Source organism: Mytilus galloprovincialis, chromosome 1, assembly GCF_965363235.1.
Source record: "Mytilus galloprovincialis chromosome 1, xbMytGall1.hap1.1, whole genome shotgun sequence".
Lineage (NCBI taxonomy): Eukaryota > Metazoa > Mollusca > Bivalvia > Mytilida > Mytilidae > Mytilus > Mytilus galloprovincialis.
The window spans coordinates 20446977-20472322 of NC_134838.1; the positions used below are offsets into that span (position 1 = coordinate 20446977).

At 30.4% G+C, this 25346-nt stretch overlaps 1 protein-coding gene across 6 annotated transcripts in view; it reads left to right on the forward strand.

Annotated features, from left to right (window-relative positions):
• The window catches only part of LOC143068605 (uncharacterized), an 83482-nt gene that overhangs the window by 55017 nt on the left and 3119 nt on the right, over nt 1–25346 (forward strand). For 2 of the 6 annotated variants that reach the window (XM_076242826.1, XM_076242803.1), the window contains 14 exons: nt 612–932; nt 2600–2880; nt 3569–3754; nt 4744–5085; nt 7967–8012; nt 8192–8413; nt 11236–11454; nt 12218–12270; nt 17162–17197; nt 21959–22011; nt 22303–22392; nt 23031–23158; nt 24235–24415; nt 25198–25344. In XM_076242826.1, the coding sequence (XP_076098941.1) occupies nt 612–932; nt 2600–2880; nt 3569–3754; nt 4744–5085; nt 7967–8012; nt 8192–8413; nt 11236–11454; nt 12218–12270; nt 17162–17197; nt 21959–22011; nt 22303–22392; nt 23031–23158; nt 24235–24415; nt 25198–25344 (2305 nt within the window). Of the gene's footprint in view, nt 1–611; nt 933–1764; nt 2035–2599; nt 2881–3568; nt 3755–4743; nt 5086–7966; nt 8013–8191; nt 8414–11235; nt 11455–12217; nt 12271–17161; nt 17198–21958; nt 22012–22302; nt 22393–23030; nt 23159–24234; nt 24416–25197; nt 25345–25346 lie in introns of all 6 variants that reach the window. The other 4 variants (XM_076242817.1, XM_076242807.1, XM_076242835.1 and 1 more) reach the window with 4 other exon arrangements.

A 25346-nucleotide genomic window follows, 5' to 3' on the forward strand; every position in this document is an offset into this window, starting at 1 on the left:
TGAAATATTTCATATCTAATTTCTTTCTAATTAGAATGATCAATTCATATTTATCTATACGAATACAAATAGAAACCCTTAGTTATAACATATACACTACCTAAAGAAAACAATTTTTATATTAACACAATAACTTCATAGTTAAATTATAAACGCTATCAAAGGGAACATTTATGTACTGTGGATTCATTTATTGTCGTGAGAATCGATTTTAGTGGATTGAGAAAAACTTTCACTTCCATGGATATTTGATTTCATGGTTTTTCTAACAGCTGCATACAAAGAGTATAGAAAATTTGTAACATTTGAATTCCTGCTTCACTTGTACCTATACACCTTATCGCTATTTGTCCGCCATTACTGGATATCACACAGGTTCCCATAAAATTTTGACGTCACAAAACAAAATATCAGACGCCACAATGGAAAAGTGATTGTTGTATGCGTCAAAAGTTCAGGTGCCTTGTTCAGCGATAAGGTGTATGAAACCCACGAAAATTTGTATCCAACAAATAATATTGAATATACAGTATTAAAAATGACAGAATCAATACTGTGACCATTGTGACTTTGTAATTATATTTAACCTTTGTTTATTATTTTTTCATCAGTTCCTCAACGAACTTATTCTATGTTTGATCACTTAGTACCATTAAGAACTATAATAGAACCCAAAACAATACCAAGGGCAGAGTATGAACTCATAAGAATGCCTAAAACTGCTCATCCTGTCTATGATAAAAGTATTAAAACCACTCCCAGTGATCTTACAATGGATATTCAGTTTGAAAAAGCTTTTGAGGAAATGAGAGAGACCCTAGCTAAGTCTCCAAAAGACCCCTCCATCCCAGACATAAGTATAAACTTGCCAAGTCCGATCAAACTAGACAAGTTTGTTGAGGAAATCCAGTGGGAAGGAAAACAGTTACAAGGTAAAACAGGTGAAGGTCAAACCAAATCACTATAAGTTCAAGGTTAAACTGGTTAACGGTCGAATGAAATTACAAATGTACTATGTGTTCAAGGTTAGACTGGTGCAGGTCAAACCAAATCACTATGAGTACAAGGTAAAACTGGTGTATGTCAAAACAAATCGCTATGAGTTCAAGGTTAAACTGATGTATGTTGAAATTAAAAATCACTATAAGTTCAAGGTAAAACTGGTGAAGGTCAAACCAAATGACTATGAGTTCAAGGTTAAACTGGTGAAGGTCAAACCAATCGACTATGAGTTCAAGGTTAAACTGGTGAAGGTCAAACCAAATCACTATGAGTTCAAGCTTAAACTTGAGTAGGTCAAAACAAATCGCTATGAGTTCAAGGTAAAACTGTTGCATGTTTAACCAAATCACTATGAGTTCAAGGTAAAATTGGTGTTGGTCAAACCAATAACTATGAGTTCAAGGTAAAACTGGTGTAAATCAAAACAAATCACTATGAGTTCAAGGGGTAATTGGTAAAGGTCAAATCAAATCACTATGAGTTCATTGTAAAACTGATGTATGTCAAAACAAATCACTATAATTTCATGGTTAAATTGGTGAAGGTCAAACCAAATCACTATGAGTTCAAGGTAAACTGGTGCAGGTCAGACCAAATCACTGTGAGTTCAAGGTTACACTGGGGAGTGGAGAAGGTCAAACCAAATCACAATGAGTTCAAGGTTAAACTGATGTATGTAAAAAAAATCACCTGTCCCAGTATAAAAAATAATTTCAGTCATTCTAAAAATTTGCTGTGTTTAAAAGTTTTATTGTGTTTCAGGATTAATTGATACAATTATAGCTCAAAATAAAGAGAAAGAAGAGCTAGAAAAGGCTAAGAAATTAGCCAAGACAGCAAAATCGTCTAAACATGGCAAAATGCAAGGAACTGACCCTGGGTCATTTTCTGTACACTCCCATACAGCGTCTGGACCAACTGTAGGCAATCAGGCAATGGATAATATTTCTGGTTTTGATGATGAATTAAAACATGACGGTCACAAACCTACTATGAGAAACAAGCGAAAAAGTGTAAAACATTCACGTGAAGGTGATCTCTGACACTGAGTTGATTGATATCGTCACCACATTACAAGTTTAACTTAACAACTTGCAACCTTTTAACTTGTATTCCATGCCCACTATTTCCCAGTGTAATCACAAGATGAATTTTATCAATATAAAGCTGTTGACACTCGTTTGGTTTTGTTGCACATGCACAATGTTTTTGTTTTGTTTTTGATAAACACTTTTTTCTGTTTGACTCTTGGATTAAAGGAGAGATCTCCTGCCTAATAACTTCTTTTTGGAAGATTTTGTGTTGTTTGTGTATTTTTTATTATTCCTGTTATCATTTTTTCTTCTTGTAGAGCAAACATTTTTAAATGTAACAAAAAAATAAATGTTGTTTTAAAAAATATAGACAAACTAAAACAACATCCTTTAAAATTTTGAAAATAAATTTCCTTTCCCCAAAATAATGATATATTTTATTTATTTATTTTACATGTATATCAAATTGCTTAATTATTAACAATTTAAAAAAAAATACATCCCCTGAAGACTAAAAGTACAAATTTCTATTCATTTATAATAATATTCCCTTTTCTATACAGCTGGAATGTCAGAAGGCAGCTCTGCACAGCAGCAACAGCAGGAAACTCTAGAACAGGAACAGGAAACCAGTACAACAGAAAAGCAGGACGAAAGTAAGAAGGCAGTAGAAGAACCAGAAGACAGAACCAGTAAATACAATCTGAAGGATGTAAGTCTGAAAGATTTATCCAAAGGAGACAAAGTTGTACGGAAGAAGAAACGTCCTGACTCAACACGGAACAAAGAAGCTGATCATGATCATAAGAAGGAAGGAAGTAGTGATGAAGAGGAAGAACTAACGGTAAGACTATATTTCAGGAATAAAATTAATATAATCGTAAAAATGATTAAGGAAATAGAATAATTTTAACAGTAAAAAAAGCTAAAAAAGACTAAAGAAAGGGTACCTCTCTTTGCATGTAAATAAACCTTGCAGCAACTCTTAGTAGGTTTTTTTTTTAATCAGCATTTCTTTTGAATATGCATTTGTAATTTTATAATTCAGTTATAAGTTAAATGAAATGAACAAATAAATGTTAATGTTTGATCAGGTTTTCATTTCTTTCTATTTTTGGTATTCAATAATCTGTCCTTCGGATGGTAAACCAGTTAATCAAATAAGCATTACCATATTAAGTTAACACTTCTATTTAGACAAAGTATCTTCTGAACATGGAACCTAATTAGTTCTCGTATAAATTATTTGGAGAATTAATAAATTTTAAAAAGAGATATAGGTTAATCATCAATGAGACAGTAATCCAACAAAAACAAACAAGCAATATAGACAGGTGTCTATACAATATCTAAGTTAAGCTTCAAATCAGTAGAGACTATAACACAAATACCATCAACACCAAAGCCCACAAAGTGGCAAAAAAACAATTTTGTTATGATACTCCTCTGTCCATATCTAAAGGAATGTTTTACCTTCAAAGATTTGATTAGAAATTTCACTGTTTTCAAAATACAGATAAACATTTTTTCAGGAGGTACAAAAGAAACTGAAAGAACATAAACTTAAAGAACAAAAAGAGCTGAGAAGAAAACAAATGTTAGAACGTAGAATGCAACAGAAGAAGAAAGGGCCAACTCCTGAAGAATTATTAGAACAGAAGCGACAAGAATTACTTAAACAGCAAAGTGAGAGAATGGACATAGCTCCTCATCTAAGGGTAAGCCATTCACATGCATACATTTATGTTGTAGCTAGAATATTGATTGTTGTTATTTTTTGCAAGAATAAAAATTAGTACTATTCATTTAAAAAGAATATTGGATTAAAATTAAATGTGTTTTACACTTGTCTGAAATTAACGATAATAGACCTGTCCAATCTTAATCTGTTCCCTTTAGGGGTAAGTTTGAATATTTTTTGTAACCAGGTACCTAGATAAATTTTATGGAACATTTAATTGATTGTCTGTCAATCATATGTTGCTTTGAATAAAAAAGTCTTTATATTTTGTTCTAACACTTAATGACAATAATAATAATAATGAATTTATTTAAAGAGAGTGACTCAATTAGCATTCACTAATCTACATTGAGGCCCTTACAAAAAACATACAGAACAAATATTACAGATATTAAAATTCTTCAAATTACATACAGGTCAGCCATTACTTTCACTAGTTGTGCCCTTTGATTTGATATAATTTAGAAAAGTTGTTTAAATTAATCTAATTAATTTGAAAAAAAAATAATTTTAGACTGTTGGCCAAACTAGCTTTGTTAAATATATGAACCTGTTAAAATATTGAATGATACTATCCCACAATCCCTCATACTTAAATCCAATGAACATAAATATACTAAATCAATGTATATCCTTCTTTTCTGTCAGTCTCTTCTTATTTGAGATTGGATCGGACACACAGTGGGATCTGAGACAAATTTGTTTAAATGAAAGAGTTGTCTTTCTTTGAATGGTTAATAGATTATAAGAATTTTTTTTAAATGAGCTCATAACCATGTTAAATCAAGGAGGTATAAGGACAAAATAATAATGCATTACTCATAATATATCTTGATCAAATTATCACGCAGAAAATGTATGAAATATACCTCTATAACAAGTATCACTTAAAAAGATGAAGATGTATATTATTTTGCTTTGCTTGTGCACTGTTGTGAGCATGCTTTAGCTGCATCCTTATTTTAGCCAAAACCAGCTCCTAATATGAAACCCTTGGACAATCAATCATCAGAGAAATTCAAAGAAGATCCTATGATAAAGGTAGATGATCAATCTATGATGGAGAGCATGGAGGAACAGCTTTGGGCTATGGAAGCCGGTGTAGAACCCAAACAACAAGGTTTAATGGGAACTAAACTTGAATTACCTCCCCTGAGGAAAGGGACAGGTGCTCTAGGGATTAAAGCTAAATATAATCCAGACAGACCAAGGACCATGATAGGGGATAGAAGTAAAACCCCAAGCATGGCCCCAACACCAACAAGGGAATTAGACAGATTGGACACCCCAGAACCAGGTCAACAGTTGGTGAGTATATATGGTTATACCACAATCAAGAATAAGATCTCAACAGATGTTGTTATAAAAGAGTGTAATAAAAATATAGAACTCCATGATAAATCTAAATAGGGGAAGTCCTTAAAAACTGACAAAATCAATCAAAGGAAAGAGTGAGGAAAAACTGTCATATTTCTGACTTGGTACAGGCATTCAAAAGAAAAGTTTTGGTTGAAACTTGGTTTTATAGCTTAATTAACCTCCCACTTGTATGACAATTGTTCTGTTAAATTGACAAAATTGGATGAGCAAACGAATCAAACATAAGTGGTAAATGTGAAAGTAATTTGGATCTAGCAGCCAAATTTGTGATACATATGTACTAGATCATACAAAAATCAAGAACCTCTTTTCAAATAAGTATAACAGGTTAATACGTTATGCTATAATTGAGAACCTCTTTTCAAATCGCCATACTAGGTAGTTCCCCAATCAAGAAGCTGTTTTCTACATTTGGTGAGTACAAGTCAATTAAAAATCAAGAACCACATCTCAACAGTTGTTGAGTACACTTATACCACAATTAAAAACCTGTTTTCAACAGTTGGTGAGTAAACTGAGTCAAATAACAATCAAGAACCACGTCTTAACAGTGTTTCAGTAAAGTTACACCACAATCAAGAACATGGTATCAGTTGATGAGTATACTAGGTCATACCACAATAAAGAACCTGTTTTCAACTGTTGGTGAGTATTCTCATGCCAAAATCAAACACTTAAAGATTAGAGAAAAAATTGTTGGAGATGTGTAAGCTTAAGATAACTGTCATTCAAAATAGTTCCATTTTAAAGTAATTTACATCTTTTGATATTTGAATATCAGGTTTACATTTTGGTATAATGGTCTACACAGTAAGCAATATACATAATTATATAGCAATAATGGTCTACACAGTAAGCAATATACATAATTATATAGCAATAATGGTCTACACAGTAAGCAATATACATAATTATATAGCAGTAATGGTCTACACAGTAAGCAATATACATACCGTAATTGTATAGCAATAATGGTCTACACAGTAAGCAATATACATAATTGTATAGCAATAATGGTCTACACAGTAAGCAATATACATAATTGTATAGCAATAATGGTGTACACAGTAAGCAATGTACATAATTATATAGCAATATTTAAAATCAGCAGTACTAATAATATCAATGACTATACTTACTTTAGATAGAAGCACTTTATTAATATTAAATATTTTTCTTATAGTTGTATATATCACAACAGACACACATCCTGCATATTTTAAAATCTTGTACTATAGTGGTATATATAAGAACAGACACACATCATGAGTATTAAATCTTTTATTTTTGCCAGTTATATTTTTTGTTGTGCTTTTGATATTGTTGATGTTATGTATGATTGCTTGATGCAGTGTTGTGGCATTTATAAATGTGTTTCAGCCAACCATTGGTTAATTTTGAGAATTGTGAACATCAATGAATACTTTGATGTCTTGAAAATGATTTGTACATAAATAGAATACTAATTTGTAAAAATATTTTCTGGTGGTATTTAACCTACCCCAGTTGAAAAACATGGTCATTTTCAGTCTATTTCCGATTTTAATATGATCTTTCGAGGTGAACATTGACCAGACTGTGTTTCTTTGTCATTCAATTATTACATTGTAGTTACAGGAGTACACTGAGTAGAAGTAAATGTGTTGTTTGGGGATTATAATTACCAAGGTCTGCCTAAATATAAATAAGAAAATGTTGTATGAGTGCCAATGAAAACTCTCTCTCCAAGTCACAATGTTCGTTTTAACAGTTCCTGACAAAACAGTGACTTAAGATGTTACAAACCCAAATTTCTTTGGCCATAATATAATTAAAATTGAGAATGGAAATGGGGAATGTGTCAAAGAGACAACAACCTGACCATAGAGCAGCCAACAGACGAAGGCCACCAATGGGTCTTCAATGCAGCTAGAAACTCCCGCACCTGGAGGTGTATTTCAGCTGGCCCTACACAAATATGTATACTAGTTCAGTGGTAATGGACATCATACCAAAAATCCAAATTATACACAAAAAACTAAAATTAAAAAACGATACAAGACTAACAAAGGGCGGAGGCTCCTGACTTGGGAGAGGAGCAAAAATACAGCGGGGTTAAACATATTTTTTGAGATCTCAACCTTTCCCCTATACCTCTAGCCAATGTAGAAAAAAAATGCACAACAGTACGCACAATAAAACTCAGTTTAATAGAATTCCAAATCCGATGTCAGGATAGGAAACAAAAGAAGATAAACAAAATGACAATAATACATAAATAAAAACAGACTTCTAGCAGTTACTGACATGCCAGCTCCAGACCTCAATTAAACTGATTGAAAGATTATGTCTTCATCATATACCTGTTTTCAATCCACATCAGTTTCCTACAGATACTTATATAGATAGGTGCATCTAGAAAAGTGTTTAAGACAGATGTCTCAATTAGATTGTGTGTTATGTTCCCTGACTTTGGTTAGAAATTGCAACTAAGTTTATTTTTCCAATAGAGTTCAACCTGCAACAATTTAATGGTGTACTTTGATTGGTTAAGTGGTTGATGCCAGCATCAATACAATCAATTAATTTTCATTGTGACCATGCATTCTTTAAGCATTTGAGAAGTAAATCAAATGCTGCTTTCTTATTAAAATAAGGACATTTAAATGGCAGTTGCAGAGAATGTGGCGAAATTTTATTCATATATGCAATTGTAGATAATCTATGTTTAATCATTTCTATGTAGATTTGTATCTAAAAACATAAGTAAAGCATTGAAAGAATGGTTGATAAATACTTATAATTCAAAATTATTATATTTTTAATACAGAAACCTGGTGAACAAGATGACAATTTGGATACATCAAATAAAGCAAGTTAGTACCATATAATTATTTCTATTACTGTTACTATTTTCTGTTATAAGCAAAAAAAATATTCAAACTTAAAAGTAAGAAACGAAGCAATAAAAGAACCCAATTACATTTTAGTATTTTATTTATCAAATGTATGCATGATTATATTTTTGAGTTATCTAAATGTTTTTTGCACAAAGTGAATGAGTCAACTAGGAAAGTAGCTGATGGAGAAGAAGGAGACCTTCCAGAAGTAGGAGATGAATTGGACCCACGATGGTTGGATAGACCAAGGTCAAGGATTGATAGGTCTGGAGCCGAGACCCCTACAGCTGCACTAAGGAGACTTAAAGAACAAAAGGCTAACTCACAGCCCATCAAAGTTATTTTACCTCGAGAGTCAGACCAGCAACTTGAAGCATGTAATCCAGCAACTCTTGTTCTTAGCTTCTAACCTAACTTTTCTTTGTATTTAATCATTCAGCTAATTACATTTGTTAACAATTTATTAATTATTTTTTTATTAACACATGTTTATTTGTTTTGTAGTTTATGTTTTATTTATTCTTTTGTTAACCAGTAATCTACTTATTATTTTTTTTACAGCTATGCAAGATTTTCGTTTAACTTATTAACCAATTTGTTTTATTTTTGAGTTATTCCTTAGCTGTTAATGTTATAAATGACTAACATATAGTTAACCAATTGTTTACTTTCTTAATAACCAGATAATAATTAATCTATGCATGTTTTTTTGGTATTTCATTAACCTTCTACTAACTACTGTTTGTCCCACTTGCATCAGAAATGTGAAATTTTTGGGATTTTAACCACATTTAGACCTAAGAAACAAACCGTGCATTAGCTAATGGCTGGTCAAACAAAATATTCAAGACAGATGATTATAAAACTAGTTTCTTTAAGGATGTACTTAGTTGATATTAGAAAAAAAATCAAGAATTTATGGAGCTCCTTTTCAAGATATTTTATTTTCAAAAAATGGTGAGAAAAGGCTGACTTGGACTTCTACCTTATATTTGCATTTGTATTTTTGGGTCTCAAATCGTGAGAAAATAAATCTAGAATCTGCTTAAATTCTGGTAAATGACCTTTTATGAGCTATTAAGTCTTATATCAAAAGATAAATAGGGGATATGGGGAATAATTACACCTTATATAAGAATGCAAGATTTTGATTGGTTGGTAGCCAGTGTATTTTACGCTTATTCTAAAAAAAATCTCATTTCAAACGAATTTGCTTGTTTTTCACCACTGCCGGTGGATTTGCCTCAAATACCATGGTATTTGCCATTTTGGATATTACTTTTTTACCCACGCGAGCATCTTCCTGCCACATTTTTCGATATGACGTTACATAAAGAAAGCGAGCTAACGCGTATTAGTACATATATAATTTCCACGGTTTTATGATAATATCCACTTATCCTCAAAATTATGCATAAACATGTTTGAGAAATACACCTTACAAGTAAGAAAAAGGAGGTTTATCTTCACCTGTACAGAGAGCTTCAATCCAAATCTATTCGGTGTAATTAAACAGATATATCATGTTACATTTGTTATGGAAGGGTATTTGCAAAAAATACAAGTCTTGGGATAGAATTTCCCTTGTCTTTCACAGTCCCTTGACTGGTATTTTTCGCAAATACCCCTCCATAACATGATATATCTGTTCAAAATATTTTACCTTGTAACAAAGCGAAAAACACAAGGAGTCTGAACATTTGACACAAATTGTCAAAAGACCTCACCTAAGTACATCCTTAAAAGAATATTTTTGTTGATGCATGCTATAAATGTTTCTGGTTCAAAAACTGAAAGAAATAGGCACTATTTAAAAAAAAAATTGTGGAATTTCTTTACAATAATTTTGAAGACATAAAAAGAATCCTTTATTTATAAACAAAAGACCTTCTTCTTATCAATATATGTATTCATTGGTTTTACATTTCAGTAATGGCCATCTGAGATTCTAATTTAAAATTTTAGATAGAAATAGGGCCATATTCAGACCTGTTTTTTTTAACTTACTGGTATATGATTTCCTATAGAAGTTAGACTGAGAGAGTGGAACAAACATTAGTGTATATCTTAATCTAGTTATAATAAAATGCACTGTTATTTTTACCCCTGCACGCTGGTTACCTGTCTGTTATGCAATTCTGCTCTAAAAGCACCACAATATAAAATACTATTGCATACAGAGGGAGATAAACTATGTATTTTCAAAGGAAAGTACAATTATTGTATGCACCCTGTAAAAAAGAAATTATTATTTATTCCTTTAATTTTTATACCCTTGAACAATACATTTAAGAAGGATATTTGTTTGTATTTCATTGATTTTTTTTTTCATAGCTTTTTTTAAACACAAAAACAAGCAAAAGTAGAAAGAACTTCCAGCTAAAATTAATCTTCAATTAAAATTTCTTTTGTTTAACATACAACTGATGGTTAACTTATATGGTTAAAAGTTATGATCTTGTCAACTCCATTAGTCATGTCTTGTTTTGTTATATGTTCTAGATAGAAATGAAGATCCAAAATAAGTTGGTTTTCCATGATTTACATCAAAGCATGAATTACTCCAGTATTGTTTTACGTTAAAAACTAGGCAACTTCTGGTCTCAGATGAAACATATTTTCTAGGAGGAATTGTTTGACATTTAAATAAAGTGTTACAAGCCATAATAGTTGATAAGTATTTTGTCAGTGGAAACAGATGGTACTATATATATATTTATGTCTTGTATAAAAGAAACTGAATTGTCTGAAGTGCAACAAATTGTGCATTCTGTAAATGAAATAATCCAGTCAAAAAGTCAAACCAGATGAATGTATTATTTATTTCCATTTATGTTGCTGTTATTTATGACATTTTACAAACACTTACATAAAATACAGTTGTTTGTCATTATGTTTCATGAAAATGGACCAATGACTTTTTCACTATTTTAAACTTTCCTATTAACTTGAATGCATTTAAAAGTTCTCTTGATATTAAAAAAAATGAGGTAAATATTTTCATACATTTTGTTTTTTGTGTTGATATTCAGGATAAATAAAGTATGAAGATCAAACAGGATTAATCATTAATGCTAGTTAATTGGAAACACACATGAAAAATTGCAGAGTCTTAAAATTACAATAAAGAGTTCATGTGTTTTTCCAATATTTGAAGTTTCTTAGGAAGGTCTCTGATTCAGTTATCGTATACTTTCAGCACGTACATCTCCTATATCTGAAGTAGAGGAAGGCCATGCACACCAGTCAATACATGATGCAGACGATGAATTTACAGACAATGAAGAATTCAAACAGAGACTTCTTAAGAGAGGGGAGAGGGCGGAAGAGCAAGATGAAACATTGTTAACAGAGGAGGAAAAAGGATTGGCTCATCAAAGACCTTATTCTTCATTCCATAGAAAGAAAATGTTACCAGGTACCTTTTATTTCTTAAATCATGTAATTATTGTTAGGTGTATGGCAGAGTGCATCTACGCGTGACCTCATTTTCATGGTTCATTGGTCAATGTTAAATTTTTTCCTGGTTAAGTTTGTTTCTTAGATACTATGTGCATAAGGTTGACTATATTTAAAGCATATTTGGTGTATGGTATGATTGTAAATGCGTACATGTTTTTCAGTTTAGTTTATCTGATCTTGACCTCATTTTCTTGGATCTGGTGAAGTTTATTTAATAGTTATAGTAAAGCTTTATATTTAGGACTTTCAACATAAAATCAATTGATAGTAAAGCAGGCAAGACATTTCAGCATGTGCACTCTTGTTATCAAATATATAGGTGGTTTAAGTTTTTTCTATACACTATATATGTAGTTTTATCCATAACAGTTTTTATGCCCCATTTATTGGAATAATGTTTTCTGGTCTGTGCGTCCGTTGGTTCATTGTTTGCCCTTCGTCCATCTGTCTGTCCCGCTTCAGGTTAATGTTTTTGGTCGAGGTAGTTTTTGATGAAGTTGAAGTCCAATCAACTTGAAACTTAGTACACATGTTCCATACGATATGATCTTTTATAATTTTTAATGCCAACTTAAAGATTTTCCACCATTTTCACAGTCAACTGAACATAGAAAATTATAGTGTGGATGGGGCATCCTTGTACTGGGGACACATTCTTGTTTTAAAAGCACTATATTTGTATAGATTCATTTAAATCCTACTAAATTTTTTAATTACAGTGTCTGGTGAAGAAAGAAGACCACAAACAGCTTTTGCCAGATTTAAAGCTGAGGTAATGTTTGTAATAATGTTCAATATTTTTAAACATAGAGCTTGAAAAAAAATTAAAAAAAATATAATTTCTTTCTAAGAAATGTTACACTTGGTCATTTTCCTACTGCATGAGACTCCGTGGTTAGGAAAGGTCATTAAACATCCAATAAGTATTAGCAGTTCATCAGCAATGTGCACTTCCCTTTATACAAACATGATCAAGAAAAATGAAATCATAAATGTTAACTTGCTATCTTTCATATGGTTAATTTCATTATTATGTCCCGCTGAAGGGATTAGAGCAGATTTCTAGCATGTTATTGTTATTGTTAAGAAAAAGTAAGTCAAAATTATTTTTAGGTGGTTTACCAGTTTGACAGACCATCTTGAATAAGTTGTACATGTATAACAAATCTCCATGTTTAGATGTTGACAGTTCAAAAATTTCTGCATCTGCTTTCAAACAGTGCCAGTTTTTGTCAATCCTAAAGTCCTTTTAGTTAAATATATGCCATTTAAAATATATTGTCTTCTTCTCATAATTTCAATATTGTCATAGGCAAATGACATCAGTTTTCAATTTTTTTGGGGACAAGTTTTCCATTAGGGAAGTACCTTTTAACTTCAAAAGGGGGTTTAGGGTTTTTTTCATAAAAATTATTCTGATCCCCAATTTGATGAAATTTTTTTTTGTGGTCAATCAGATGACAATTTTTTTTTATTCTGAATCCAGATTTCCCGGTGTTAAATTATGAAAAAAAAAGCATAATTTGATTGATAGTATTGCAAAACTAAAAAAATATTTTTCGCTTTGAATCGGATGAAGAAAACCATAACTCCTCCTTGATGTTAAATGGTTGCTCTATTAAGTTCAAAATTGGGATATAGTATGTTGATGCCATCACTGGCCATTTGAGTCTTTGATTCATTTTTCAGACAATATTTTAAGTGTTAGTTCTAAATGTTAAAAAATCTCAATTTTTCATAACAGCTGTGAATTTTTTTTTTTTGCAGACCGTAACATCTTTACTTATACTTTTTGTCAAAAATAAAACAGAAATACAGAAATGTGTTAAATGATTAAAATTTTGAGACAAATTTGGTAGAATTAAGCTAACAATTCAATGATTAAAACATTTGAAAGCTGTCCAATTGAAGATGCTGAAATTGACCCAAATTATATTTGACATGATAAGATATGTATTTATGGAATTCTTTGGGGTTTGAAAGGGGTCAATGCCCTTTATTTGTCTTTTTGTTTATTATGCTTTTTTTCTCCCTCTTTTCAATAGCCAAGGAGAAATATTTGTGCATATAAAACAAGCTTCTGATTAAAGATAAGGCTCAGGATTTTTTTTCTCTACAGCAGATGCTTTATGAAATATGTATTTTATATTGAATATTTAGCTAATTAATAATCTATTCAAAATTAGTATGTTTAATCTCCATGTCAACAGTGGAGTATTTTTAAAATCTTATTATAAACGTTAAAGATTGTTTATAGTCAAGTACTTGTGATATTAACACACAGTTTATCTGTTGGTATATCTTGTTGCCTATCACAAAGCCAGAAAGATAATAAGAATTTAAATTTCCTCAACAATTGAACTCAATTAAAGTTATTTGATTATATATAAATAAGAAGATGTGGCATGATTGCCAAATGAGACAACTCTTCATCCAAGTCACAATTTATAAAAAGTAAACTCTAACAGGTCGGAGTCTGGCCTTCAAAACGGAGCCTTGGGTCTCATCAAACAGCCAGCTTTAAAAGAGTCCCAAAACAACTAGTGTAAAACAATTCAAATAAAACGTGTTTCTTTTCAGAGGTATAGGCAGGACTTAACAAATGTAATACACAGATAATAGTTTTTTTTATAATTATCAAAATATAAGTTCACAAATTTATCACAACCACATATAATATGCATCAAATTAATAAATGTAAAAGAAAAATTAATCCCAAATAAATTGGTGTTATTCTTTTTTAGCATTGATACTATAGAAATGAGATTGCTTATATTTAATATTTTTACTTTTTTGTTATAATTTAGACTTATACAATACACAACAGGTGACAATGGTGAAGATCTTATACTTACAAACTACAGATCTGACTAAGGATTCTGTTAATACCTCTATAGTCATCTTGTCTCCAAATTTATCTCTTGTTAACTTCAGAATTCTAATTCAAAATTGACATATTTGTTCTTTCTTTAAAACATGATATCCAATATATCAAGTAGGATTAATAGGATGCAAAACTGACAATTGCCTTTTCAGAATCTTAAGGACTCTGGGTTAAACTCATTGTTCGTACACCAAAATGAAAATAAAGATGTTCAATTGGTTGAATTTCCATTGTTTAGTATGTTTTAAACCAATCATAACATTTTGATGTACCCTTTTGAAAATATTACCCAGAATGCATTCGCCTTTGAAACGGCGAATTTTTATAACATTTGCCATATATAAATTGTTAGGGGGTACTTCTGTATACCTACCCTATGTGGCAGGTACATCTCATTTTAATCAACTGATGTATAAGTCTATAAGATAAATATTGAAATTTCATAACATGAATATCCATTGAATTATAGTAAATAGCTACTTTTATAAAAGGATAGAAATAACAAGATTGTATACTAGGTTGGTACATTCAAAAATAAGTATGTCCTATCTCACTCGACTATCATGTTCAGTTTTCAGCATTTGTTTGTTAATGATAAGTCTGAAGTAGTTCGTAAATTGAATACGGTATACAATACCTGGAAAATGGTATCATTGCTTTCAGTCTTCTTTTGAAGCTCCTGAATTAATTTAAAGAAACAAAACCAATAAAAAAAGGGGGGGGGGTGAAGTTTGATACATGTACATACAAAATTTACCAAGTTGTAAATTTAATCCAAATACACATTTTTGTCATATATGATATAATATACTTAGAACTTAGATACAAATGTATTTTTAGTAAAGGAATGTTATATTGCTGTAAATCAATATACCAACAACAAAAAACAACCATGGAATGATTATTAAGATTACATAAAGATTTACACTTTATCATACATCACAAAAAAAATTGTCAAATAAAATACTGTGTGCCTTTTAAATGTTGTTAAAGTATTATAATTATTATATAGAAGCCCTTGGGGCACAAACAAAGTAGGACCTTTAAGTGATAAAACACATATTTTTACATTATAATTAATATGGGATAATCCATAAAGCTCTGCAGGAGACAACTTTCATTTTATTCAACTATTAAATATTGACCAGAAGTTTTAAATAGTAACAGATTTTCAATTAATTTTTTCGTACTTGAGGATTTCTTAAAATTTCATCAGATAAATAAACAAAGTTTCAATTAATTTTGTAGTACTAAAGAATATCTTATCTCCTTTATCTGGTTTAGTTCCAGATTTGTTTGTTTGTCATTTTTCTTCTCTGTGATTAATATTTATTCATATACCTTTCTTATAACTTATTTAAATTCTTAACTGTAGAAACCTTCATTTTATATATATATACATTTTAAATAGTGAGTTTCAATTACGTTTGTTGTACTTAAGGATTTCTTAAAAATTTCATCTAATGTTTAGTCCCAGATTTATTTGTTTGACATTTTTCGTCTCTGTAATTAATTTTTATTCATATACTTTTTTTCATAACTTATTTAAATTCTAAACTAAAGAATCCTTCAGTTAATATATTCATATTCTATAGCTTTATTCAGTGAATAACCATTGCTTTCACTTTTCTTTATACTTATATAGTACAACACTTACAAACAATTGTATGGGATACATTCATAAATGATTTAAATACATTTGAAAAGGGTGCTTCTTTTATTAAGAATATTTTATATAATGAAGAATTAAGATGGTCACAAATAAAGGCAAGATTACAAAATAAAGCTGTGTAACTATATGATGGAAAAATGAGATTTGTGAAGATTTACTAGGGGAGAAAATTTGAAACAGAAATTTAAAATTAAGTTAAATTTGTATGTCTTTTTGGTTCATTTATTTGCTTATATCATTAAATGCCTGTGGGGCATTATTCAAAATGTACAGTGTCAACACTTAAATGTGTTTAAATGTCTTTATATATTCTCCAATTAAGCTTTCATTTCAGTTATTTTTGTAAAGAGTTGTAAAGGTCAGTTTATGAGACTTGTTTGTACAAAAATTCTATACCCTTCTCTCTCACAGTTACTAAAATACTTTATACCTATGTTTAAACATTTTCCATGTCCTATTCTATGTTTAATTTATGTTTTGGTGTATTCAAAATGCACAAAGTTTTTAAATACTTAATAGTTTTTTTTTTAACTTAATGTAATAACTTGATATGTCTCCAATATGAAAATTACAAATTCGAGGTCAAGATTTGATTTCACTGTTTCGTAGGAAAGTGAAGATCTTTCTAAGTGATTTTAAAATGTTAAGGAAATATAATTGAGTTGATTGTTTATGAATGTTTGCAGGAGACAAACACTGGGTTCGGACAATACATCTTAGAATCTGATATTGATCATCATAAATTTTTATTGTATGATTATAATGACTCTGTTGATTTTTCATCTCCGATAAAAATTAAAATTACAACATGGATATTGACGATTTAAATTAAATTTTGATGTTATTGGTTCACATAAACTATTCCTTTATAGATTATTGATGAAAACATCATGAAACCAGTGTTTGGGAATGTTTGAAAAGGAATAATTCACATCTTCTAGAACTATGGCACAAATGTGTATATAATTGTGACTTTTTACATTGAAATTAAATTATATTGGAATTGTTCATTTAAGACAGAAGTTGAAAGAATTTTTTATAGAAAAATTGATTATTTAAGCAGAGAATTGCTATTTAAAAATGTCTGAATGTGATCTCTCGCTACAGTTGGAGATTTTATTAGAAATCCCAGAAAACTTAGAGGTAAGTAATTGGGTACAATGTTCTCAGATTATTACAGTTAGGTAGATTGTCATATGGTCATTGCTATTTAAATTTTGTGGTTTTGTTTTTAATATAAAGGTCTTAAAGAGTTAAATAAATAAGTTGTTTCTGAAAATGGTTTTCATATTAATGATGTGTTTGTCTGTTACAACAGGCCTAGAAATGGCCTACACACTACCTGTAATTGTTTTCTACTGCCATACACAGCTAGGGGACAAAGTAATAGTCTTGGTCTGTCTGTACCCGTACAGAAATTGCTAACAAAAGCACATAAGTTTCACATGTGAAGCACATGAGATGCAAGTAAGAATTGAATGCAAATCAGGTTGCTCACATGTGCAGTTTGGTAGTTCATATGTGCCCACAAAAATCTAACATAATGCTCACATGTGCAATTCAAACCTAAGGTGAGCTTTTATCATCCATGTTAGTTTTATGTTAGTTTTGTACTTTGAAAAGTTTTTCCATTCTTCTAACCATTCAAAACTAACCTACATCATTGCTCATATGAGCTTTTTCAAAATGACATGCCCAGTCATGTACTTCCTGTAAATTCAAATTCATGAAAAGCATGCAATAAATGAAGGTAGATGGATATGGAAAATGTTAAGTCCTATATTGTGCTATTTGAAGAAATGCATTGTTGAAATCTGATAAAACCAGTGTGGCTGTGGTTAATATTTGTAAGTTATCATTTCTATTTCATTATTTTCATTTTTGTGTCAGATTTTGAAATATATTACAATTTTAAGTCCTTTATGGGAATATATATACAGGTTGCTTCAAAATAAGTACTACATGTATAAAGATTTTTCCTTTTTAAACTTTTTGAAATACAGTACTTATTAATCAAAGACTTACTAAACTTGCAAGTCCCTCTATTAGTTTTATAATGTAATGTTATGTTTTTAGTCATGATCATGATTATTGTTAAAATAAAAAAAAAAAAAAAAAATGATATGAAAATCATAATTAACTGACAATAATTAGAGAATAACTCTTTTAACATGATGTATCAGTTATTTTATTTTCAACTGAATTATTTAAGATTTTCATTTAAATTTGAAAAATATTCCTTTTTTAAAGCAGCCATTTTGTTTTGGTCAACTATAATATTCATGTGTGCAACATGTTAGCAACTGCTCATATGAGCAATCTAATAAAATGCACATGTGAAACAAAAGCTCATATGAGCAGTTGCACGTGAGGTTTTTAACATGCAAATTAGGTTAGTTTCATATGTGCAATTTTTTTGCTCACAAAATGCTCACCTAATTTGCATGTTAAAAAACTCGTGTGCAATCATGTTAGTTTCTAACGTGAGCATCTTATGTGCAACTTATGTGCAACATGTTAGCACTTTTTGGTAAGGGTTACAACAGTAACTCCCAATGGCCAACTCGTAACTTCTCATTGTTGCCCCCTTCATACACAGCTAAAGGACATAGTAATAGTCTTGGTCTGTCTGTCTGTTACAACAGTATCTCCTGAATGGCCAACACCTGTCTTCTAATTGTCTCCTCACCATACACGGCCCGCGACCATTGTAATAGTCTTGGTCTGTCTGTCTGTTACAACAGTATCTCCTGAATGGCCTACAATTTACTTTGTCTGTCCCTCACCATACACGGCCCACGAACATTGTAATAGTCTTGGTCTGTCTGTCTGTCTGTTACAACAGTATCTCCTGAATGGCCTACAATTTACTTTGTCTGTCCCTCACCATACAGGGCCCCAGAACATTGTAATAGTCTTGGTCTGTCTGTATGTTACAACAGTATCTCCTGAATGGCCTACAATTTACTTTGTCTGTCCCTCACCATACACGGCCCCAGAACATTGTTATAGTCTTGGTCTGTCTGTCTGTTACAACAGTATCTCCTGAATGGCCTACAATTTACTTTGTCTGTCCCTCACCATTCACAGCCCCAGAACATTGTAATAGTCTTGGTCTGTCTGTATGTTACAACAGTATCTCCCATTGGCTAAACTTTATTTCTATAATGACCACTGTAATGATCTGTGAACATTGAGTAATGTGTTCTAAGAACACCATTGTACCTATATTGCTGTTGAATGGTTTTTGAGGCTGCCTATACATAAACTGCTGAGTGATATGTCATTGAATGTTGGTGAAATCATTGTCTGCTAAGCATGATAACACATCTGTCATTCAATTAACCAAAACAAAACATGATATGTTAACATGTGAATAAATGAAAGATCATCAAATAATATTATATGTATACCATAAATCTGGATATAAATAGAGAATACCATATGGCTTTTTCAATATTGCATCTGTATCAATCCAAACTTTTCCAAAGACACCAATAAAATGCCAAAAGCTCTGCTCATTGGGTTATTTTTGTTAAGGGTTGATACTGTATGGTATTCAAAAAGCCATATGATATTTGATCCATGAGCAAAATAGTTCAAAATAACTGAAATATAAAAGGATTTCTAGTAAAAAAAAAAACCAACATGTTCATTGGAAAGGAAATATTTGTAATCATTAATACCTGTTTTAGTCAAATATAAGTTTTGAATTTATATGTTCATCAATGGACCAATTATATTTTTAATAAAAAGGCTGATCTTATATTTAAGCACATAAGAAAATCTTATTTACCAAATTTTGACTTTTTGTTGGTTAATTATTTAACGGATGTGAATCAGGCTGATTATACAAAATGATATAACCTATGTATATTTAACATGCAGTGTTGTTTATGGGTGGATTGTACCTAATTATAGATCACAAAAACTGAGACAGCAAATTTTCAGAGTTATCTCCCTTAAATAATTGATCAATATATAGGAGCTTTAAAAAATAGGAATTCCCAGTATTTTTGGCCTTTGATAAAAGTCATCTTAAGATAAAGCATACAGTGAAATAACTTGATCGTATGAGGAAACATGCACACACTACGAATTAAATGGCATTACGATGACTTCCAAATGTATGGAGCGCCATTGATGCCAAATAATGGTGGTCTGGGTACAGTCGTAATATTACGGCCCTGCATGACAAGGGTTAAGATTCTTTTTATGAATTTATCCCACAATTTACACATTTCCTTTTTCTTAACAAAACTAATTGATGCCATTAGCTTGAGTATTTTGGTTTTGGACACAATGGGAGATTACTCTGTTGTATGACTACACTCAGTAAAATGCTTGACGAAAGCCAATATGTGTGTATATATTTACACATGGGTAACAGGTCAGGTGATAGGCACAGTATGCATGGCTTTGTAAATTAGAGTCAGCACGGCAAAGGTAATTGTATAATTATTGAAAATGCTTACTGCCCATAAATATATAGAACACATTACTATTATTTGGTTTTATGATTTTCAGGCTTGTTGTAACGGGGAATAATTTAATTTCGGGGGTACAAATATTCAAGGATTGAGGAAAAAGTGTATTTTGCGAGAACATTTGATTTCGTGTTTTTTTTTCAAAGTACTTGAATTTGTGGTTCAGATTTAACCAAGATATAAAAAAATAATGGCATCCAAACGAGTTAAAACGAATCCATAGAAATTAATAGTTGGATGTATTTTATGATGGTTTGAAATATTATAATGTAGTTCTATTTGCTAAATCCCACCTTGTATCTTCTAAAAGTCTAACAAGATGGTCCAAAATATCTGAAATTTGATATAAATGTAGTAAAATATAATACTGTTGTAGCCATTTATGAGATTGCAATTGTCAATGTTTAAAAATCATATGCAATTATAGTTCTATGAAGAACAAAAGTTTGAAAATATCCATATTTACATTTAAAGAAATTCTATCAAATCTTATTTGTTGTCAGAATTGTTAAAAGCACACAACTGTTTAAAGTTTACTTTAATTGATTTTTTAATTCAATATTAAACATACAGTTACTTAACTAGAGTTCATTTTACACCAGCTATACATGGAGTTTTCACTTGAAACTTGAAACTTTAAATATTTACAGTTCTAAAGTTATTCAATTTCCTTTCCAGTTATTAAACTTTTAAAGCAGCATCAATTTTTGATATTGATTTTTATGTAACCAAGTTACCTACACTAAGAGTAATAGAAAATTAATTTGAATTACCTCCCCTGAAGTTAGGCATCAGTAATTCTCTATTTTTAAGCATAATTATTGCTTCTTATACATGAATTTTCCATATAAATGATTATAAAATTTGGTTAAGACAAAATGCTTATGTTCAGCGTTGTTAATTAGAATTAAATTGTTGTAATAAACAAAAATGAAAATTGATTTAAGTTTGTTCAACTTCATAATAACAGTATGAATGCTTTCCTGAAAAATAAAAAAATGGCATGCCATTTATTACTTGATATATATATATATACTGTAAGATTTGCCTGCCTTCATTCACTAGTTTATATCAGAAAGTAAATTTATGTATGTCTCAGTTAGAACTATAGCATGTCAAATCCAATGCCATCAAGAAATCAATTCTTAAATTTACATTACAATGAAGTCTAGGAACTGAATATAAACTGAAAAATATTTCAACATCATCATTGATATCTTATTTTCCAACTTGTAGACACAAATCATTTACTATTGATTCCAAAGAGTCTTTGTGTATTTTTAGAATTGCTTATAAGCAAGATAGCATAAACAAGTCTTTCTCAACATTTTAGGTATACTTCAAGGTCATTGCAAGAGTAATTTAACCCTTTAATACCATATTCATGTCTTATTGAACATTATATCTTCAATTGCAGGAACTACAAACAGCATTTGATAAAGCCATGGACAAGTTTCAGAAGATACCTGGGTATGGTTTATTGTACAGAATTTAGTGTAAACTTATTAAAAAACAATTTGTACTTTGTATGTATTGTATTCCATCATACCCACCATGCGTATTGAGTTGTATGTAACCTGTGATTCAAAGTAAAAAAAAATAACGATTTTAACATAAGCTATTCAGGTCAGACTACCTAAAGTAATAACTACCAGTAAGTATGTTTTTAACCATAATTTGATCAAAATTCATATACAGTATGGTCATTTTCATTGTTTAATTTATAGTATTTAATGACCATATTTGCTGTTATAATTGCAGGACACCACAGACTGCGACTAAAGACAAACTTTTACACAGAAACAATGGTTTAATGTTTGATGAGAACTGGCCAGACAGGGAAATTGAAAGGTAATTTATGTTGTTTTAAATTAACAGTTTATAAATCGATCAGATTGAGCTAGCGTTTACGGTAGTGATTAGATTGGGTTTGGGTGAGAATATGTCATTAAATGATGATGTGAATATTCAGTCAGTAAGATTTTTTTTCTCTTGCTTTCTGTTTTGTGAATGAAGAAGTACTGTCTAATCCTGAAGTCTTTCCATTCTCATACAACCCTGATAGCTGAATAAATCTTCTGTTTCACTATGATATGGAAGCATGATCACTAATTATGGTATTTTTTTCACTGGGTAAAATGTTTTCTGTCCATTCATTGTTATTTTGCAAATACTTATTTGACATCTCAAAGTTTTGTTAATATTTCAATTTTCAAACCAAATATATTTTGCATCTACAATTTAAGTGGATTTCTGTTGAGCAGCAACCTTTCAACTTCAGCCACAAATGAACTAAGTAGATAACCCCTTACTATTTCCAAAAGATTCTTGAAGGGTAAAAATTGATGAAAAAAAGAAATTAAAAACAAATTAAATTTATCTGACTATTACTTAACATAATACTGCTTGACAATAGTGGAATTTGAATGTGTCATGTAACTGATAATCATTTGAAAGTTTTTGAAATGATATCTGACTTTTGTAAACAGGCATTTATTACTAAGAATGCAGAAAGAACTACGAACAAGAAGTGCATTAAAGAAAAGGCAAGACTGGGAAGATAAACTGAATGAAAAAAGGAAACTATTCACAAAGAGAACTGTTGATAATTATTCAGGTATTTCATATTTCTTTATAAAAATCTAGTTATTTTTTTACTAAAAATTTCATGTCTGCCAATGGTTGATTGACCATTTATAGTACAATTCAGTCAATGAGAAATAATTCCTTATTCTGTTAAACTTAGGACATAAAGAGAGATTTTATAGAATAGGTACACATATACTCATCATAGATACCAAAAGGCCAAGGTACATTTTGAAAGGTTTTGCAAAATACAGCTAAGGTAATCTATACCTGGGGTAGAAAATCCTTAGTATTTTAAAAAAAAAGTTTTGTAAACAATACATTTATAAATAAGGAACATATCAATGATATTTCATGTCAGCACAGAATTGATGACTACTGGAAACCTCCATCAGCAGTGTCATTGACCAGAGGTTGTAAATAAACTCAACATAGATACCAGGATTAAATTGTATGCCAACTTTATTTTCACAAGGATGTTTTAGTTATTTGGGTAATGAAAGCCTGAAAAAAAAGGAAAGAGTGGATGTACGACAAACAGCTTTTTCCATTCTCAATTTTATGTACATGTATAAAAAAAACATGTTATGGATGGTTTTCTAGAATTTATTATGCCCAACCTAAGGGCATTATGTTTTTCAGTCTGTGCATCTGTTAGTTTGTCCGTATGTCCCACTTCAGATTAAAGTTTTTGGTTAAGGTAGTTTTTGCTGAAGTTGGAAGAACAATCAACTTGAAACTTTTTGGTGGGGTTTGTGTTGCTTATTCTTTAGTTTTCGATGTTGTGTCATGTGTACTATTGTTGTCTGTTTGTCTTTTTTATTTTTAGCCATGGCATTGTCAGTTTATTTTTGATTTGTTAGTTTCATCCCTCTTTTACAACACATGTTACCTATATTTTTTATGCCAAATTAGAGTTTTGACATCAATTTCACAGTCCACTGAACATCGAATATAATAGTGTGAGTTGCGCACACACACACCTACTAAAATACACCATCTGTTCACAAAATTGTGCAATATATAGTTCTAGATTCCTTGCAATTATTTGTTTATTTGAAGCCTACTTTCTGCATTTAGAATAAAATAAGTAACTTTTATTTTCAGTTTCTGGTACAAGTACAAAGTCAGATTCTTATATTCTGGGTCAAATGCAGAGAGCCAATACCTCACATATGTCACTGAACACTGGTCAACCAACAGTAACGGTCAGAAAAAGACCACAAACAGCCTACGCAGCTTTACAACCATTTGATAAGAAAGAATTAAAAGCAGAGAAGCCATTTAGGTTTGTATATATAAAAACAATTAGTTTCACTGTTATCGAGTCCTTGAAGCGTTTTATTGAGAACTAAATTTCACCCAAGTTTATGTAGAATAAGGTTATTGATTTTATACTGCAACTAGTTGTGTTTATTTCCTAAATATAGTAACACAGCTATATTTTGTTCAATGTCAATTTTATCATGAAATATTTTCTCCACAATCAGGAGTTCATTAAGGGGTGAAATAAGTTTGACATTTGTATTACGCTTTAAAAATCTACCAATGAATTAATAAAAGTTGAGTATAAAAACAATATTAGGTCAATGTCAAAAAAATATTTTTTTTGTATTCAGCACAAAACTGTGAAGTGCTCAGTAAAACTTCCCCTTTCCCAAGTTTCTCAGCCTCATACTAAAAAGTCTATCTTTTTCTGACATTGACCTAATATTGTAAAATTATTCTTTTTATCTTTATTTATTATTTTGTTGTGATGTTGTTTTTCTTAAAAAAATACCTGTCAATATTTTTGTTTTGCACTGGTTTTGTGACATGAATTCAGAAAAATAACTGGGGCTTTTATACATCCTTCCATCATTCAATAACTTGTTTGCTTTTGAAAAATTTCATAATTTTTTATTTGCATTGTTTAAAGTGCAGAAACAAATTTCCCTTCCGTTTTAAATCTTCAGATTTATATTCATAGAGTTGACTATACTTGTTTTACTGATTTTGTAATTTTTGATCAAAGCAATTTATATAAAAAATAAGTTGTGAGAATGAAACTACAAACAATTTCTTACCCAGGTATAAAATAAAGAAAACTCCAGAAGCATCAAGACCACCTAGTAGAATAATAAGTCCAGAACCACAACCAGATCTACGAATGTTTGATCCCAGAAATCCAGACGCAGTTCGTCCAACAACGGTTAAATCTATACCAAGTAAATGCCAGT